Here is a 19,973-nt window from a genome sequence, read left to right as displayed (position 1 = left end):
CGACATATAAGATTTATTATGCTTTTCCTGATTCAATCATCATATCTCGAGAAAGAGAGATCAAGGTTAATAATTGATCCAATAATATCCAATATTTTTAGTTTTCACACCTTTTTTCAGGGTAAATATAATCAAAATAATTGTACTGGGCTCTCATCGAACCCACGAGCGATGAGACCACACTTACAGATCTGTAAGATATTTACAACTATCACTTAGTTGGATATATTTTCATTATATGTTGTCTGTTAAGTTAGCTACAAAAGTTTATATTAGAAACATTGAATTGGCATTATTGTTGTTAAAAACTCTTTAAGTCTTGGTTGCTAGATCATTTTTCATCTGAAATGAATCAATCTCATCTGAGATTGCTTATAGAAATCTGAAAGTTTTTGTAAGTTGTATAACTATTTTAAATGAACATTTTCTTTATGTATTGCTCTCATTTTAATATCTTTTTAGAATCAAACAACGTTTATATTTATATGCTACTGACGTCATAAAGAATAGGATGCTTTGTATTGTAGTTAGCCTCATTGCTTTAATTTGAAATACAACTGAATTGGAACTCACTAAGATCTGGTAGCTTGAACGTTTTACCGAATTGGAAACTTACATTCAATTTTTTTACAATTTAGTCAGGTCCAGTTTTGAAATGGATCAAATCATAGGGGCTGGTGTAGAAGTTTGTGCTATTGTTTCATACCAAAATATCTTAGCTGTAAGAGAGTCTACTAAACATTAAATCTTCGCCTGTTTGTATAGAGTTATAATCCTTTCTAGAGGATATAGAGAGAGGAAATAAAGAGTGAGTGTATTTCTATTGACTATAACTACCGGTTTTTGTTATTTGTATTATTATGATTTGATTGTTGTACTAGTTTTGATTGGTAGATGATGATGCATGTGAATTCTTTTGTTAAATTTCAGAAATATGAGATCACACGGTGAGTGTCGTTAAATTATCCTCTGTGTTAATAGTAATCTAAGATATTAAGATATCACAGGCTGCATTCATGCATAAGACCATTGGCAATGGCGAAGTAATCTAGTACTTAAGAGTGGGTTCAATCTGATCATACGGATACTATGAAAGAGTTAAGTGATTTTACTTAAATTTCCAATGTTTTCATTATACTATTTCTAGTATCAAGGATAATACACAGCAAATATATCCTACTGGAGGCATTTACTATATTATCAAGGAGTTTAGTGTGAGGTGTAATAAAACATCTATATAACAAAATAAGGTAGCCAGATGCGATGGGTAGTGTATGGTATGAGTCCCCTCTAATTTGGACCACAAAGTCTTATATATATACTGTTATAATATATATATTAGTTTAATTAAGGTTTCTTGAGGAATGAATAATTTCTTTTATATTAGTACCTATAAAAAACTAAAAAGTTATTTTTGTTATCAAACTTTGTTTGTTCTTTATTTATACTTTTATTCACTTACTTACAAAAATCTATTTAAAGTGCAAAAATATTTCTTCAATTATTAACAAAAAAATGTCTTAAGCTAATTTTTTATAAATATTTATGAAAATTTTTTAAAAGAAAATAATTAATAAACTTTTTTTGAATAATTTCAGTAACTTTTTTTCAGCTGCTGTAACACGTTTTACGTACTCCTGCTAAAATGTTGCTGATCTCTTCTTCCTTTCGTTGTTCATATAATAAATCACCTGCTAATCCACTGTTGCAGTCATTGTGTGTAGAATACGCCATGGCTGTAACGGCAGGGACTGAGTGCATCTGTGATTGTATCGGAGACATATGAAGACTTTGTGAAACATTCGGTATATTAGGCATTGCAGTTTCCTGTAAAACCATATTAGTGCTCCGACCAGTGTCGTCGGGGGGATAATTATTATAGTGAGAATAACTGCTCTGAACGGACTGATGATGTGCGTAGTTTTCAGTAGATTGTTGAGAATGTTGTACTGGTATTGTTAATTGTAGAGGAAAGGCCAACGGTGAGGATGGACAATTGGTAGTAGTGATCGCATAGGGCAGTTGGGTGTAATAACTGTGTAAATCTGCTCCAGCATTGCTATAACTTTCATAACTGTCGTAATTATGATTTGTGTCAGGATATTTATGTTGTTTTGAGTTGGAATTAATTTTAGTTTCAACTAGTGAATTGTCACAAATTATAGGTGATAAATTATTTTCGGAATTTGGATAACGTAAATATTCTTCATACTGTACTATATTGGAAGTATATGGATTTGGCATGGCTAAATAACTCGTTGGACTGTTGTTATGCAAATTATTCCTAACGTTGATTGAAGTAATATCCTGTGGATATAAGCGATAATTTATTTCGGAATTTGTCGTTTGTAGTGCATTCAACATGTTTGTTGGTGAGTTGTGAGCAGGCGTTGTGCTAGGCAGAGTGGTGCTATTAATTGAGCGCGGGCTGTCTCGTTCCATTATTGGTATGGGTGGGTAGAAAGTACCTTTAACTGTGTGTCCATTGTCTAAAAGTCCACGATTATTACAAGTAACATACATGCCTCGTCCAGCGACAACAGCTATTGAAGTGGAAGAAGCTAAGGGATAGGTCTGAAATGAACTTTGCGAATATTTCATTTCCTTATCTGTTAATTTGTAATCTTTTTCAATATCTTTTTGTCCATTTGAGTTGGACTGAGATTTATTTTTGGATTGTTTGTCAGTGTGTTTATTGACTTTAGTATTTTGTTTCAGTGTTGGTGGCATATCGAATTTCATGTTTTGTTCCTTATTTTGCATTGAATGACAATTTAATGTGTCAATGGTATCCAATGTATCTGGATTACTATAACAATCTGTAGAGTTTGATGAATAATTAGACTTAAGCGTGTGTTCATAGATCGCTCTAGCATTTGAAGTTGTTAGTTGAGTTGACAAGTTGTCATCTAATGAATTGATATAATTCATTGTAGGTGGTGTGCCCAACTTTTGACTTGTCAAATTATTGGTTGACTGTATCACTGACTGTTCTTTACTATTTGTCTGTAATTTACGTAACTTCGATTGTTTTCTACGGCGCGGTCGATATTTATAATTTGGATGTTCTGTCATATGTATGACTCGTAAGCGTTCGGCTTCTTCAACGTATGGTCTACGGTCTTGCGGTGTTAATGAACGCCATTTTTTGCCTAAAATTTATAAACTCAAAATTAATATAAATTTCTTAAATGATTTAAAAATCTTTTATTATTACCTAACATTTTACTCAGGTCCGCATTATGCAAATCTGGATTTTCTTCCGCCAATTTTTTACGTTCAATTTTTGCCCACACCATAAACGCATTCATAGGTCGACGAATTCTTGTTTCTTTGGCACACTTCGACTGATTTATCCCTGAACTATATTTGATATCGCTACTCAATTTTTGTCGCTCCAAATAAGTGCAGTTTGTATTACATATGTCTCCTTTATAGTTATAGCTCCATATGGATGAGTCCATAGCAATTGGACCATCTTCCATATCAGTTGTCATATTAACTACATTTGGTCGTGTTAGAAATTTATTTAGCATAGGAGAATTGGTAGCCAGAAGTGGAGGATTTGTGTCGATAATAGGAGAAGATGAACTTAAAAACGGACTGGAGAGCATTGACGTGTGACCCGTTGTCGATTGACTACCATCTTTAATATTTTCTATGTCATAATTGGAAGAATGTATGGCAGGAGAATGTAAGCCTGATGATGAGTGTTCACTTCCTTGTTTTAAATAGTAAATTTCATTTGAATTATCGATAAGCAGTCTCTCTTCTACTCCAAAACCATGTTCTTGTATATCGGCAGGATGACTATAATCATGAGTAGCGGATAGAAATGGATGACACTTTTTTGCGCTAAAAAAAATAATTGGAAAGAAATTAATTTAAAATTTTATTCATGTCAAAAGTAAAAAGAGAACTCATCTATTTATTTATAATTAATATACATACTATAGCAATATTATACATACTATAATTCAAGGTGTTATAGGAACAAGGTCTTAAGCTACTAAATTTACATGATACCTTTATGCTATTATTATAAACATTATAAATATTATACAGAATTGTTATATTTATTTGTATACCTTAATTATATTGATCAAGTTAATTGTTTTTTTAACATTTTCCCCTGTGGGTTTCGATATTGAGATATTACGGAAATTATTGTGTCTATGATGTGAAAAGTGTGAATTGAAGCAGAAGGATCGGTGTCACAAAACTATCTGGATGAAAGAAAACTGTCAAAAAGATGTTTATGTGTGAAGTAACTATGACCGAGACGTGGGCGAATAAATTTGGAGAGAATGCATCACCGTTTGTAATATCGTAATCATAAATGTCGTTGTATAGTGAGGATTGGAGAGGACCCAGAAGAGAAATACTTATTGGGTTGTTATCGGGCTGTTTTTTTTAACACACTTAAGCTGCATTTGATAGCTAATATGGCACAACTTGTTAATATAAAATATTTTATGGAATATGTTTTTGCTTAATGCTTTAAAAAATACGGTCGATACTATCGTTAGGGATGAATATTTAAGTACAAATTTCGTTCCACCAATTTTGATGTTCAAGATATTTAACAAAATCCAAAAATAATGCAATAAATTTTTTTGATAAAACTATCTGCTGAGAGATTAATTTGATTAAATTTAATCGTTCTTGATCATGCGAAACGCCTTGGTTTTATTATAAAACTCGTAATATAGGTCTTATATATTTTTTCATAAAAATTTTGTTCCGACGAATATAAACCATTTTGAGAAGAATCGCTACTTTGGATCGGAAATAAATTGTCTTCAACAATGTTTGGTTTAAAAGTATTAATTGACTAAAGTACTTTGAATGCCGATATTTATCAAATAAGATGATATGGTCTGTTTGCTATTGAGTTTTAATTGAAAATTCTGTACTACAACCGATTCTTCAATGTACTTGCTTTAATGCAAGTGGGGCAAATTGAATTATTCACTTAAACAGAAAAGGATAGAATTAATAATACGAATAAGTATAGTGTTCTCGAAAATAATCCGAAGCGTCATACAAATTTGATAACTCACTTAAAGTTTTTACAGTTCAAATAAGATTTATTTTAATACATATTTTCTAAAACAGACATTTTAGGATTTTCACTTGTTCTGGTCGTTGTAAAAATTTTAGATCGCAAAACACTCACTTCATATGAAAAAATCAAAAATACCAAGAATTAGCTTTAATATACCGAAGACAAGAAGTTTTATGAGAGTGGAATGATGCTTCTGCCAGAAAGGTGGTATCGGATCAAAATCGTGAATATATAATACAATAATATATACACGTACAATAAAAAAGTGTCATTTTTTTTAGCAAAAATGCTAAAATTATTGAAAACGAGTTAGTAACATAATTATTAGTAACTGGGACTTTATAAATAATAAATAAATATAATTCAATAACTAAATAAATAAATAAATTAATAGATGAATCTTTAGTTCAATAAAAATTTAGTTAAATAAGATATTTTAATCCGTATTCTTTATTATTTCTGTGTATCAATGTTTTGTACATTTTTAGTTTTGTTTTCTGTGAAATATTATTAGTTTTAATTAGTCGTTTTAGAATTGATTAATATAAATTAATATACATATAAAAAAAAATATAATAATATAAATAAAAAAATTTTTTTTAATAACAAGTGTTAATTTTAAGGATATTTTTATTTAATAAAACATAAATACCATAAAATAAAAAAAATAAAATATAATACTATAATATTTTATAATATAACGCAATAAAATTTTAATTTAAATGATTAATACAAAGTTATCCTCATTTATCATTTTATTGCCTTTTCTAAGGCACGCTTTAAGGTGGAACTAAATAATTTAACAAAAATTAAATACCACCCTTTAACTTAAGGTGGTATCGTTAAGTGAAGGGTGTAAAGGGTAAAACAACATAACGATCAGATTTTGACAAAATATCAACGAAGGCGAAGGTGTGATTGATAAAAGCTGCCCGAATTCAGTGAAGTGAAGTTCGTGAAAACGATTGGTTATAAATGCAAACGTTTGCCAACGGAAAAGTAATTTTTCTAAAATAAATCTCAATAAATAGTTTTGTATCAAATTCTTAATGTTTAAATATTAATTAATATTAAAATAAAAATATTAAATACTAATGTACAATATATAAATATATGTAAATTAAAAACATAATGTGTATTTAACAAAAATTTTACGAAGTGAAGCTAAAAATGTGGACGCCATTTTAGAATGTGGAATGTAAATTTGTTTGAATAAAAAATTATTTTTCATATATTTACTAACGGTTTTTTTCAAATGCGTAGTATACTAAATAAATTCCTCTTAATCGTAAATTATTTTAATAAAAAATAGTTATTGAATGTGTGTAAATTTTTCTGAAAGTATTTCTACATTTGCATATAAAATTACATTTTTTTAATGTTGCTTTTAAATAGTGAAATAAAATAACTGTGCTCATTAATGTCAACATGTTTCGAAGCAGCGCAGCCAGTGGCGTAACTACATTTTTTAGGCCTGTAAGCAAATTCTAACTAAGGGGCCCCTATCAACATACTAAGGGGCCCCTCTTTTTATACTCTTTACACGAAAAATGTGAAAAGGGTATATAAGGTTTGTCAAGATTTTCGTAACGCATTAAAGGAAACGTCGGAAATACCATTAAGTATATATCAGTACAGTATATATATACTTTTTCAGTTCAAACTACTCTCTCAGCTTTTGAACTCTTCGAATGAAACTTTACACACATACTTTTAGCCGACCCTGTTCACCATTTGATTTGATTGAAATTTGACGTCTATTTCTTGCAGCTGTGATATAAACTTAACAATCGGATATGAGGTTTCTCCGTTTTTAATAAAGGTATTTAAATAGAATTTAGTGTATACAGTACTGATATTTGCAAAAGACAACGTACAAAATTATTTTCAAATGGGTTTAAATCTAGATATAGCTTCCATATAAACTCTCGATTACGACACATACTTTTCTTAGAAAAACTTTTTTATTTTATAAATAGGTTTAATATTTTATTTGAAGTACATACATATTATGTACTTTAAATTTAAAATTTACGTGTCTTTTATAAAATGCAATATGAAGTTATTCCAACAAAAAAACGTTTACAAACATTTATAGTGGGGCCCCCTAAATTCGGGGGCCCGAAAGCGTTGCTTCCAGTTGCTTCCCTGTAGTTACGCCACTGAGCGCAGCCGAGACTTTGCTTATTATTTGCGATGCAATACAGGGTAAGTCAATAAATATTTTTCTAATATATGATAATTTCGCACATAAATCACAATTTATATAAATTTTTTAAAACTTAAGTTATATACATAACCTAATCTTTTAATATATTTAATTATTAATTTCCTTGCATAGTTTTATATTCAAAATACATTATAAATTATTTTTAATTTTCTTTTGTCATTATATGTGTGATGAATTTGAATATGTTTATATCATCATCATCATTAGTGTTGCAACGATCCTAGTTGAGTTTTGACCTCCCTTTGAAAATTCCTCCACGTATGTCTTTTTTCTTCCAAATTAGTTCGCTGTTTAATCCATACTGTCTATCCAGTGTAAACTCGAACACCCTCTTTCGTACTTCCTTCTGGTGCAAATTAAAATAAAAAATTTTTTTGTTGAGTTATATATGTTCATTCTTTGAATATGTAATTGCTTTAATTTTATTCTCTTGCCGCTGCAACATACATCGGTATTAGAAAGTACTTTTGTATATACAATTGTTTATTTTTTTTTTTTGTTTTTTGGAAAAGTCTGATGAAAAACTTTAATAATTGTTAGTTTTCAGAAATATTCTAACTCGGCTTGTCTGTTATAGTTTGAGTGAAAAATTAAATTAACACACGTATCCAAAAATATTTAAATATAATATAATAATATATCATAGTAATAATAATAATAGATCATAGGTGTAGCGAAATTGTGCCAAGAGTAGGATTGTATTAAAAAATATTTTTTGTTGAATTTTTTAAAATTCAATAAATTCTTTTTTATATTATTTAATTAATATAAACTAAAACTACGGCTTTGGTTCAGTTGTCTAATGAACGCTGGCCCTGAGCTTCAAATTTGACAAAAGATGTTTTCAACTACTTGCAGACTCAAAAAATTATTTACGATAATTAAATATAAGAAATAATTCTAAGACCGCTAATGATGGATATTTGGCAATACTCAAAACAGCTGTATTGTGAGCCAAAAATTCAATTCATTATAATAATATATAAAAAAAATTTTTGTTGTTGTATTTCACTTCTTTTCGAAACCTTCCTAGTTCACTACTTTTTGAAACCTCTCTAAAAAAATACAATAGTTTCTATTAAGTAAAATAGTTATTAATATCATAATAAACGTTAAATCACAATTTATTAAAAAAAATTCAATAAATAAATAATAAAAATAGTTTGAAAACTGCACCAATAAAATATTTTTTATCGATTTTCCTTTGTCAATAAATTGAACATATTAGGTTTTAACATTAGTTTTATTTTAAACACATCCGTATACATTAATGAAAATATGTAAATGTAAAAATTAATATATTTGAATACACTCTGCTTTATTTCAATAGACTCTGCTCAAATTCTTAAACCAACTTTTATCATATTTTTTTCATTGTTGGCAAGTTTCTTAAAAGTATCTAAGGGTTCAATAGTAACGTTTTTAGTGAATATGAGTACTGGAATATAAAAGCACAGATTTATTAGATTTGTAATAGTAGTAGTATTAGCTTTGTTTTAACAATTATGTTATATATATAAAGCTTACAGTAATGCCATTTAAGCCGTCTGTCAGATTGGTATAATTTGTATTACCTTCAGATTATATTGTCAATACAGGTGATCTATCTCACTCATAACCATCAGTTTACTAAAGGCAATTTCAGAAGAATATACCAAAAGTGCATAGTTTGCACTATATTTAAATTATATTGTCAATAGCGGGGATGTATCCCATCCACAATTATCAGATTATGAATAGCGCAACTGGTTTTAGGAAAGTCAAGATGATATTAAAAATTATGCAATTCGAGTTAGTCTAACATCATCATCAATGATGAAAATCTAATAGAAGAATTATCATTGAAAAAGATACTAAATAAATAGAAATATAATACGCTCATGCAAATCCTTTTACGAAAGCACAAAAACAAAATGAAATTACTTTAAGACTGCTATGACTTCGTCCTCTTTCCAAAACTCAAACAACTCCAAAGGGGTGACGTTTAAGAAAGCTTAAGAAACCATACTTAAAATTTCGTTTGTAGACTGTTTCTCAGACTTGAAACTACGATGATAAAATTGTAAAGACGCGATATTTTTAAGGGCTGAAATAAACATTGTAAATTTAATATAAACTAATTCAGAACATAAAAATTCACATGCATTTAGTAATGTAGTAATATACCTATAAAAAACAAAATTGTTGAAAAGGTAGGGTTGAATAAGTATGTTTTTGTTTTTAGCTGACTGGATCTGTAGATATTGTTCAGCAAAAAATGTAGGTTTCCAAGATTGATTGAAGAGCATCTATATGTTAGTTATCGATTATCCTATAAGGTTATTTAAGATAAAGTAGTACCCGCTTGACATGTTGTGGACTACGTATAATACCATATGTTAGAGTTTCCTAACTTAATAGCTTGCTAAGCACATATTGTCATCATAGCATAAGTCATCTAAATGTTAGAAAGGTGATTACTATATTTCATCATGGCTATCCAGTGATATTTTTAAAACTTCAAAAAATGCGAGTAGGAACAGTTAGGGGGACAAGGCAACCTATTGTACTATGGTGAGCCATTGTGCAAGATTTTTATACTCTAAACCGATTTTATAATATCAAAAAATTCTTTGCACTGCTTAAACATTTTGTATACGGTGTTAAATAAATTATCACATGAGTATTTTTAACTAAGATCATTCTGGTTCTCGCAGGCAGAACCAAGAACTGCTGTCAAGATTCCATCAAGTATGATTGAATGTAATATCTTGCTTAGTACCAACACTTTATAAAAGTTCAGAATTAATATTGTCATTACGTGCTTTTATTATTATTAATTGATTATTTAGCAGTCTTTGCTAGTTGGTGTTGCCATAAGAATGACTGACAATGCTTAAGCGAAAAATGTGTTCGAAGCGGTAGTTGGTGGAAGAAGTCGTTGAGGAAGCACCAAACGCACTTGATGCTTCCTCATACATACAGTAGAGGCATCTGGAGACACATGCTGCGTTAGGTCGAAACCCGAAATTAAGTTATATCGCTGTTTAATAAATGAAATAAAGGAATTAATATATATACGAAAGGTTTTTGTGCAATATTTATTTGCAACTTCTTTACTTTGATAATTATTTTTGTATGTGAGTTAACAAATTCATTAGTGACATTGATTAAAATTAAGTATATTGTTAAATACTCATTCATGATATAGACAAAAGTTAATAATGTCAACTGTACGCTTCAGAGATTAAAGTAGAACTGGTTGTCAAGTATATGCCAATATAGTAAATAGAATCTTTCTGATAGTATTTATTTGAAATTATTTTCTTTTACTTTTTTTCAAAATGACAAAAGGCTTGTGGCCTGTCTTCTAAAATATCTACAATACTGTCTAAATGGTTTCACTATTTATGAAATTTTTGTATAGGGAACACTTTCAAATAATAAACTTTAAATAACCAATGCAGTTCTGTTTCTTGAATTCTCAAAATAAAATTCTTTACAAAATCTTAGTCAGTATTTCCAGAAGAAGATCGACGAGGACACCAGAATACGTATATCTCTTTTGACAGAAGCCTTCAGTAACGTAAAAATGTGATAAGGGTACGAATGTCAAGTAACGACAAAGAAGCAGCTTACAATATAACGAAATTTTTGTTGTTGCAAACGCTTTATCCTTTTTCAATAAAGTTTGAAGTAAATATCAACGCTATATTAGAAACAATATTTATTAGAAGTACAATATTACAATGAATAAAAATTTCTCGTAATTTACATATGATGTAAAAACTTAGTAGAGTACGATAACATATATATGTGTAAAGAACAAGCACATGAAATCACTTAGTCAACAGAAATACTAATAAATAAAACTTATAAAATTTAAACAGAATACGATAAACCATTATTTATTTGCCAAAATTAATTTAGAAGATTACTCTTAAACTTAAGCAATTTGTTAAAATATCTCTAAAACCTCCTTTACATAGAACCAACATGAGCGCATGATTACATAGCACATAATGCTATAGTATGATCACTCGAAGAAAATTTTAAATGAAAATGAGAAGTAAAAATATAAAAACTATAAAATATATTGACAGCTAACCCTACTGTTTAAAAAATATATATTTATTGAAAAGAAAAAATATAAACAAAACCAAGTTTAAAAAAACTGCTCCATATAGCTACCAGAACGCCAACTCACTGTGAACTTATTTTCGCTCTATGTAAACTGCATTTGCTTGATAACTCACATAGCCCGAAACGATACGGGGGACACTTCACTATACACCAACCATTCAGTTCGTTAAGTTAGTTGGTCTGCTCCTGAGTTTGTATATTTTTAAATATCAGTAGACATAAATGTAAATTGGGCGCGTGCAGCTATTGTACCAGCTTTATCAAAGAATACCGCATCGCCGAATGCCGACATTGATTTCAGAAGTAGCTAAAGCTATGAGCCAACCACCAGTACCAAGAGCAGAATGAACACAACTAGCACCAGCATCAGCACCAGCACCAAGCCAGCAACAGTAACAGCAGCAGCACTGTAAGATTTCGTACTCGTACATAACTTTTAAAAGATGCGACATATCGACACATTTCAAAGTAATTCGCCTTCCTGGAATTCACCAAATAAAATATTGTACGGTCGTGCTCGTATTCAATTCGAAAGGAAGAGTGGCAGCAAAAGACCAGCGTGTAGCTTAGTCCAGCTCAACTTAGCTTAGCTCAGAAAAATTCTACTTTAAGCCTTAACTAGGCTTCGTATTATTTTGCATATATTAAATGCCCGAGACGAATTTCTCTGCATCAGACTGAAGGTTTTTTTAAAATAATTTTTAACCTTATGTGTTTATGTAAATAAAGATTTTTTTCTTATATAAATGTATATTACCATTAATACAAAGATCCGTTATTATAAAATAATTTATTGAGGGTTAAAATACTTTTTCGGCTAATGCAAAAACGTTACTTAGAAGTTTCAGTTAAAATATATTTATCAAAGAATTTCTAATAATGTAGATATTTTATGTATTCTAAAAATTTATTAAATTAATTAAATGTTTTCATTAAAACAATCATTAAAAAATAATATTTGAAAATAATAAAATGAAATATTATAAATTTAGCAGGATAGCCACGGTATTAAGAAAAATTTAATTTCCTTCACTCATACTACTATTCTGTTTATTATTTATTTAATAAATATTTTAAACAATATTTACTAATTTATTTATTATCGTTGAATCAAATTAAAAAAATATCATTTTAATTTCATTTGGATGCTGCATGCAAGGATCTAGCAAATTTATTGATTTTCAAATTAGTCAATCATAATTATGCTACGTACATTTCAGAATAGGTTTAGCAAAAGGAGCTTAGTACTGTTCTTTCCTGATATACCTATATGTCATATACAGTTATGATTTGACTTAAAACTCTATATTAGAAATATTGCTTGATACATTTTTAACACGACATGTACCGAGTCGAGGGCTTTATGCTAATACTCCCCAAACTAATCGAAGAATTACTAGACTATTTATTCAATATTAATGAACCATCATATGTTGATGTGACTCAATAAATAACAGAATGTTAGATGGGTGTCGCTCCCTTCCAAGAAGGAAACTATAACCAAACGTATAGCTTCAATTAATACTCAAAATTTCTGGGTACTCTAATAGAGGTGTTTAGAGTCACATTATACTATATTGTGTGTATTAAGAGTGCCGTTGTTTTAAGCGTTAATGGAAGGTAATCACGTTAAAAATTTATATACAATGTATGTATGTATAGAATATATTTTAACAAAATATAATTAATTCAAGAAAAGAAGAAGAAAATCGAGGTTTTGTCTCAATTTGTCTCTTTAGTAAGCGACTTGCTGTTTTTATAAAAAAATAAACTACTTAATTGGCAGAACGTTTTAATTTAAAGAAAGAAATCTAGAATAGAATTTCATCTATTGACCTTTTACAGACTGCTGGTTTGATTGAAATGCGTTTGCGATAAGTTTCTTAAAGGTGGTTTTAAAAATTCTCACATGGAGGCTTTTAAATACTTTTCACCTAATGAAAGAAATAAATTATTTTAATTTTGATAGCAATAACATATTATCCTAATAAGAAATTATATTTCCAAGTTTTCTAAATTGTAAATTAGAATAATTTAGTTGTTAATTGATTATATAGCATTGCCCCAACGAACCCCACATATTTGACAATCGCACATATGAACTTTAGGCTTACACCATGTTTCGACTACAGCTAAAATAACTTTTGTTAATTAAATTAAGATTCCATCGTTTACATTGGCATAAGTTGATTATTACATGTGAAGGAGATTTTATATGTTAGAAAGTTGTGTGAAAGTTTTAGGAGAGTTTTTGTTTGTTTACTTTTAATTATGAACAAATGAGATTTAGAACGTGTGCGAGTTAGGCTAGGTTGCGTCCTAAATGAGGGAAATTCTAAGTTGTGCCGATAATGTAGTGATGTGTCGATACGTGTTGATAAATAGCTAAATGTGTGCAGTGCAAAAAATCCCAAAAAATATCCCATTTGGTTTAGCATCAACTTAGCCTAACTCGCACACGTCCTTAGTCTTTTTTGTTAGCAGAAATTAATTATTTCATCATGCAAATTTGATATATATATATATTTATTTATATACACATTATATTATTTTATGTACCAATTCCATATATTTATTTATAAAGAACAAATATTTTAAAAAATTCATACCTGTGTTTTTTCTTTATTTACATTTTGTTTCATGTGTCAAATATATCAAATTTTGCTCATTTGCGTCTTGGAAAATATATTTTGCAATGTTACATTCGATATTTTTGGGCTTAAATCCTTTGATTGATTCTAAGTTAACTAACTAAGTTAAAAAGTACGAAAGCTCTTTGTATGATTAATCAAATTTCATTAGCGACCTTAAATAAACTGGTCTAACGAAGGCAATGGAAACATATTATTAGAGTTCATACTTTAACTTTGTTAAACTTAGTTTAACTTTGTTCAAGTATGAACTTTAACTCTACTTTTAAACTTTATAAACTTTTACTACTTTAATAATACTTTGTGAGGTACTAATAAATATAGACACATATATTCTCTTAACATGGTGATCAACATACAGAATTATTATTATTATTTGGGAATCGGATTTATTCTATTAAATTGTTTATACGTTTAATGGTTAATATTTATAAATAAAATGAACTAATGAAATCAACTGAAATTTTACTATTAGACATTTTGTTAATTTCAATAAAAAACGCTATATAAAATTTATATATGAGAATTTTTAAATAATTATTGTATATAAGAATTATAATTAAAAAATTATTAAACTTAACTCAGTTAGTTTTATATTTAGGCTAAATGAAATAACTCAAAGTTTATGCTAACAACTATACTAACACATATATCTATCTTCACCTTCTCTTGAGTTATACGGGTATTATATTATACTATATACTACATAAGTCTATGTAAAAATTTTTATGCAACGATAGTCAATTGTTGTCATTAGCTTCTGCAAAACGATCCTTTAGTTGCAAATTCATGCATTAAAGAAAGTCAAAGCAACCTACCAACTACCAACCAACCAACCAACCAACCAAGCAGCCAACTAAGGGCGAACACTTGATAATTTATTGGGGTACCAACTGACATTTTGTACTTAGCAACTAAAATAAACCAAATTCTCCGCTCCTTGTGTTTACTGTTCTTGCAGAGAATGGCGATCACGATCTCGTAAGTACTTATTTGGTCGGCACAGTTTTGATTTTTAAGTAGGACACATTCAGTTGCTGATATTGTGGAAATCTGTACATATTTATGCCATTTTTTCGATTTATAAAATAGCAATGTCAACATTGCCGTCGTTGAATGTCGTCGAATGTCGATCGTTGGCGTAGTCTGTTGTTTACGACTCTGGTGGCTGGAGGAGTTGGCAGTTGAATGTTTACCGGCTCTTTAGGCGTCGTGGCTGCCGTTGTTTGTTTCATATTAATAAGGAGTGCAAATAAACACAAATGGAAAATCCCTTTCTTCTCTCAAATAAAATCAAAAGTTAGATTCAAATCGTCGCTTTAGAAATATTCTGAAATTGTTTGGCATTTTATGCATACGTATGAATACGTATAAATTTTTCTATCTCATTTTTTCATCAGATTTTATCATTATAATTTTTATAGGTGTGATACATTTTTAAAAAAATATTACGAATATTTTTCTAACTGAATTATTTCATTAATTTTTTTTAGATGTATTTCAATGGAAATATATGAGATATGTTCTACAACATATCATATTGTAAAAATAATTTTATCTTTAAAAAACTTTGGCTAAATAAGGATAGACAAGCTGAGGATAAAGCTATGATATATAAGGTAGCCAACTTATCTAAACTAGCCATCTTATTACTAAGTAAACCAGCAAAATATTTCAAGATATTAGTTACTTTAAATATAAAACAAAATTTCTAGCTAATTATGTATCAATTTTAATATAAGATTATACATCTTAAAAATATTTTTTTAATTAAAAAAATATAAAAAAATTAATTTGTATTTTGCCGAAGCTTATGGATCTATCATATATTATACAATAGTTATTTACAATTTACCTGCAAATGGTTCTTATATTAAAAACATAATCTTATGAATAAATATTTAATTAATTCATTAATTAAATATAAAAATTATTTAAAAATATAATAATAAATAATAATAAATATAAATAAATATATAAAAATATATAAATAATAATAAATATTTAATTAATGATCAAATTTTTAAACACAATCTATAAATAATTTGAAACTACTACAATATATTCGATGTTTACCGTGAATGGATGAAAACAGAACAAAAAATCAAATGAATATGGTTTTGAAACTGGAAGAATTAAACCAAATCTACAGTGTATATATAGCGTAAATCAAAGAACGAAAAGTGTTGGTCAAATAAAAAGTATAACAACAATAAGTGACAAAAACGTGTAAGGATATCAATGAGCGGCAAAAGTCGATGATACCGCCTTTACTGATAATGATAATGACTAGGAATGGACGAAAATAGACAAGAACAAATACGTAAAAATGGTTTTTAAAACCGATATTGTTGAATCAAGTCAACAGTGTATAGAAAAAGTTGAACAATCGGCAGAAAAACTTGGTCAGAGAAAATGTAGAAAACCAGCATGTACGAAATTTCAAAAGGCGGAAAAGTGGATAACGACTGAAGTATTAAATGATAATTATAATAACCGAGAATAGATGAGAACTGCTAAAAAAATCTAATAAATACGATTTTGAAACTTAAAAAATTAAACAAAATCTATATATAACAGATAATCTAGACCAAACGGCGGAAAAATTTTTTCTTAGAAATGGAGAAAAACAATTAATAACCGAAAAACAAGAAGGAAATTTTAAAGGTCGCAAAAATCGATCACAACAATAATTAGGTTATATAATAGTCGTGTTTTATTGGTCAGTTTGTATAGAATTAAAGGGAGATATCTGTGTTCGTTGAATTTGTACAAGTACGAACGAGCTGCAATGTAGAAACAATGCTGAGAGACACGACTTCCTTATTAAAGTGAATTTGAAATAATCTGACAAGTCTAGAAACATGGCCAATATCCTAATTTTGCAGAATAACAGCTATGTCAGTTCGATACTAAAAGAAGTCCCTAAGATTTAAATTGTTCTTCACATGAAGTGAAGTAGAATTTCCTCATCATTTGCAAAGTCACAACTCCGATAAAAGCCATTATACGGAAGACTCAGTCTCATAGCATGTCTTCCTAGTACGCAGTGACCCATCAGGTCCGATACCGTAATGTTGAGCAGGTGACGCCTTACTTAAAGCAGCTGCCTTAGTTAATAACTAATAGCAGAAATTCGAGCCATTTTGGTCATAATAACTAGATAACAACATCTGTAATTTCAACAAATGTATTATAATGTTCCTTGTCTTCAATCCAAGTTCTCCAAATAGTTGTTGTGTCAATTTGGACAATTCTTGGTAGCTCAAAATAGATAATAATTTTTGCAGTCTCAATAAATGTATTATCATATTCCTTGCCTCCAATCTAAGTTCTTCAATTAGTTGTTGAGATTCAATTTGTATTGACCAGTACAAATTCAATCCTCAAGAGAGGATAAAAAAAAGTGGTATGAAATCATCTCTCCAGCTCCAAAATCTAGTTCACCTCAATTTTTTGAATACGGAAAGAATTGTGTTGGTAGATTACCTGGAAATGGTTACTTGTGAAAATTATTTGCAAATTATTGCAAACTTTTGAATTACTTTATTGCAAAAGTATGTGAAAAAGAACATAGAAGAAACAAATATATTCCATCACGGTAATACACAAGCTCAAAAATTTTTTTTTATTTCTTTCCATAAAACTATAAATCCTTATATCGTCATCGTTTGACTTGAATATCAAATTTGTTATAAATATGTTTACAAATGAAAGAGTTGTATTTATAAGTATTCATAATGTCTGTCTATTGAAGTTAAACATTTTTAGTGTAGATTAGATACCCGTTTTTATTTTCAGGAATAGTTTTAATTTCTCAAATATTTATTATAGGGCACATTCAAGTTCTTCATTCCGATAAATTTTCAGGGTCCACTGAAATTAATTGAAATAAATTACTTTGCAATTACACTACAATTCAATTTTATAAATTTTAATAGAACTTCTAAGGATCATTAATAATTTATAAACTTAATTATTGAATTAACTTTTATTATAAATTCTAATTTATCAAATTTTTATTAAATATATGTTAATATATGGAAAACATTATATGGCCTTATTTCATTGTATTGTATTCTCTGAATAAATTATTCAGAAAATACATATTATTATTAATATTATATTATTATTTTTTTCCTTTTTATCAATGTACCTAAATAATACCTATAAAGAACAATTGTATGCTTTAAAAATAATAGTAAGTTCCGCAATGAAATAAAAAATTGTTTAAATTTTAAAAATTAAAAATTAAAACTTTCACATAATTTTAATTTTTATTTATTATTTATAATAAATCAATTCAGTTAATTTAGTATTTTTGAGGAAATATTAGAAACGTGCCTGTACAGTTACCTTAATTTTTTTTGTTATAGAATTTTTTTTCTCTTTTTTATTGAGGGTTTTTAGTGCAGTCAGGCTGCACTTTTCATTCTTCTTTCTTATTGTTTGTAGTTGTAGCTACTTTTTTCTTAGTCACTTTTAGTGCTATTAGCTAGCATTTTCACTGTTATATGTAACCCGTATATGATTGAGCGCAGTACCACATGTCTCAGTAAAGTTGAAGTTACCTCAAGACACAAATCAAATTAAAGTTAACATAATAGTAGGTGTTTTTTAAATATATATTTTATTTAAAGAAGAAATGAGTAAATTTTGAAAGTCTATTTTAATTATTTTACAATATTAGATGTAAGCAATACTCTTTACATATATAAAATATTTATATTCTGTCATTATAGTGCGATAATAGTGCATGATATGATTACATCAGTTTTCAGATCTGAGTAAACAATATTATTTACACGGAAAGCAACATTCATAGTATTCTTACAATATATATGGAGAGCAAAAGCTTACTTAGGAATCAAGATTCGAAAATATTAATTATTAATAATTTTCAAAAAAAAAAACATCAACAAAAAGTTATTAAATTCTTATTTAAGTATAGAGTTATCATTCTCACAATTTTTATCCTTAATATTATGCATGCTTTTTATATGTACGTCTTTTAAAATAAAACTCAAAAAGTAATAATTAAATTTGCTTTATATAATATTTTTCAAAAATAATTATTAATAGGCGCCTTTTACTTTTCTAACCACAAATAACTCATACAATCTACATTTTATTTTAAAATTATCTTCTCGCTTGCAAATCGTGATGAAAAATATTTTGTTTACTAATTTTTTGTTTTATACATTTTGTTAATAATTACTCCTACTCTAATAAATAATAAAAATAAATAATAATAAATAACAAAGTTCGCGCCAAAGAATATACATCAAGAATAGGAACGACTTTTGTATTTAACAAATGCTTTACTTAAGAGGAGCAAACTATAGCTATGTGACAAGAAAAATGGAACAATAACATGCAAAGACATGTCTGAACATTTAGACTGTTAATCACCTGGCTCAAATAGAAATTGGAGGACAGAAATTACAACCTCACACAAATATTGACCAGACATTAATATTTTTCCATGTGTCTATACCACTTCGGAAAGACAGATTTACCCGATTATATTTATGGTGACGGAGATTATTATGTTGTAGTGGATAACTTTTTTTCTATAATAGGTCGCTCACAGTGGCGTAACTACAGGGAAGCGACTGGAAGCAACGCTTTCGGGCCCACGAATTTAGGGGGCCCCATTATAAATTTATGTATTCATTGTATTTATTTTTAATAAATTCTCAAAAGTGGGACGAAACGGTTTGCCGTATAGTTGTGCTTCAATCCTCAATTTCTATCAGTGCTATATTTAAATCTGCATCTACTCCATATTGCAAAATAGTCCATTAACCATTAACATATACCAAATTTCATTGGAGTATCTTTATTAAAAACGGAGAACCCCATATCCGGTTGTTAAGTTTATATGGCAGCTATAAGAAAT

At 28.4% G+C, this 19,973-nt stretch overlaps 1 protein-coding gene across 1 annotated transcript in view; it reads right to left on the bottom strand.

Moving 5' to 3' along the window:
• Positions 1-1,603: 1,603 nt before the first annotated feature.
• The window catches only part of LOC119680962 (putative transcription factor SOX-15), a 30,773-nt gene continuing 12,403 nt past the window's right edge, over positions 1,604-19,973 (bottom strand). Inside the window, exons 2-3 of the mRNA XM_038094006.1 lie at positions 3,218-3,855; positions 1,604-3,152 (exon numbers count right to left, since the gene is read on the bottom strand). Of these exons, the coding sequence (XP_037949934.1) occupies positions 1,609-3,152; positions 3,218-3,855 (2,182 nt within the window). The 3' untranslated portion in view covers positions 1,604-1,608. The remainder of the gene's footprint in view (positions 3,153-3,217; positions 3,856-19,973) is intronic.

This window comes from Teleopsis dalmanni, chromosome 2 (genome assembly GCF_002237135.1).
Source record: "Teleopsis dalmanni isolate 2A chromosome 2, ASM223713v2, whole genome shotgun sequence".
NCBI lineage: Eukaryota > Metazoa > Arthropoda > Insecta > Diptera > Diopsidae > Teleopsis > Teleopsis dalmanni.
Note: the sequence above shows the minus strand (reverse complement) of the source record. Positions and strands in the feature narration are given on the sequence as shown.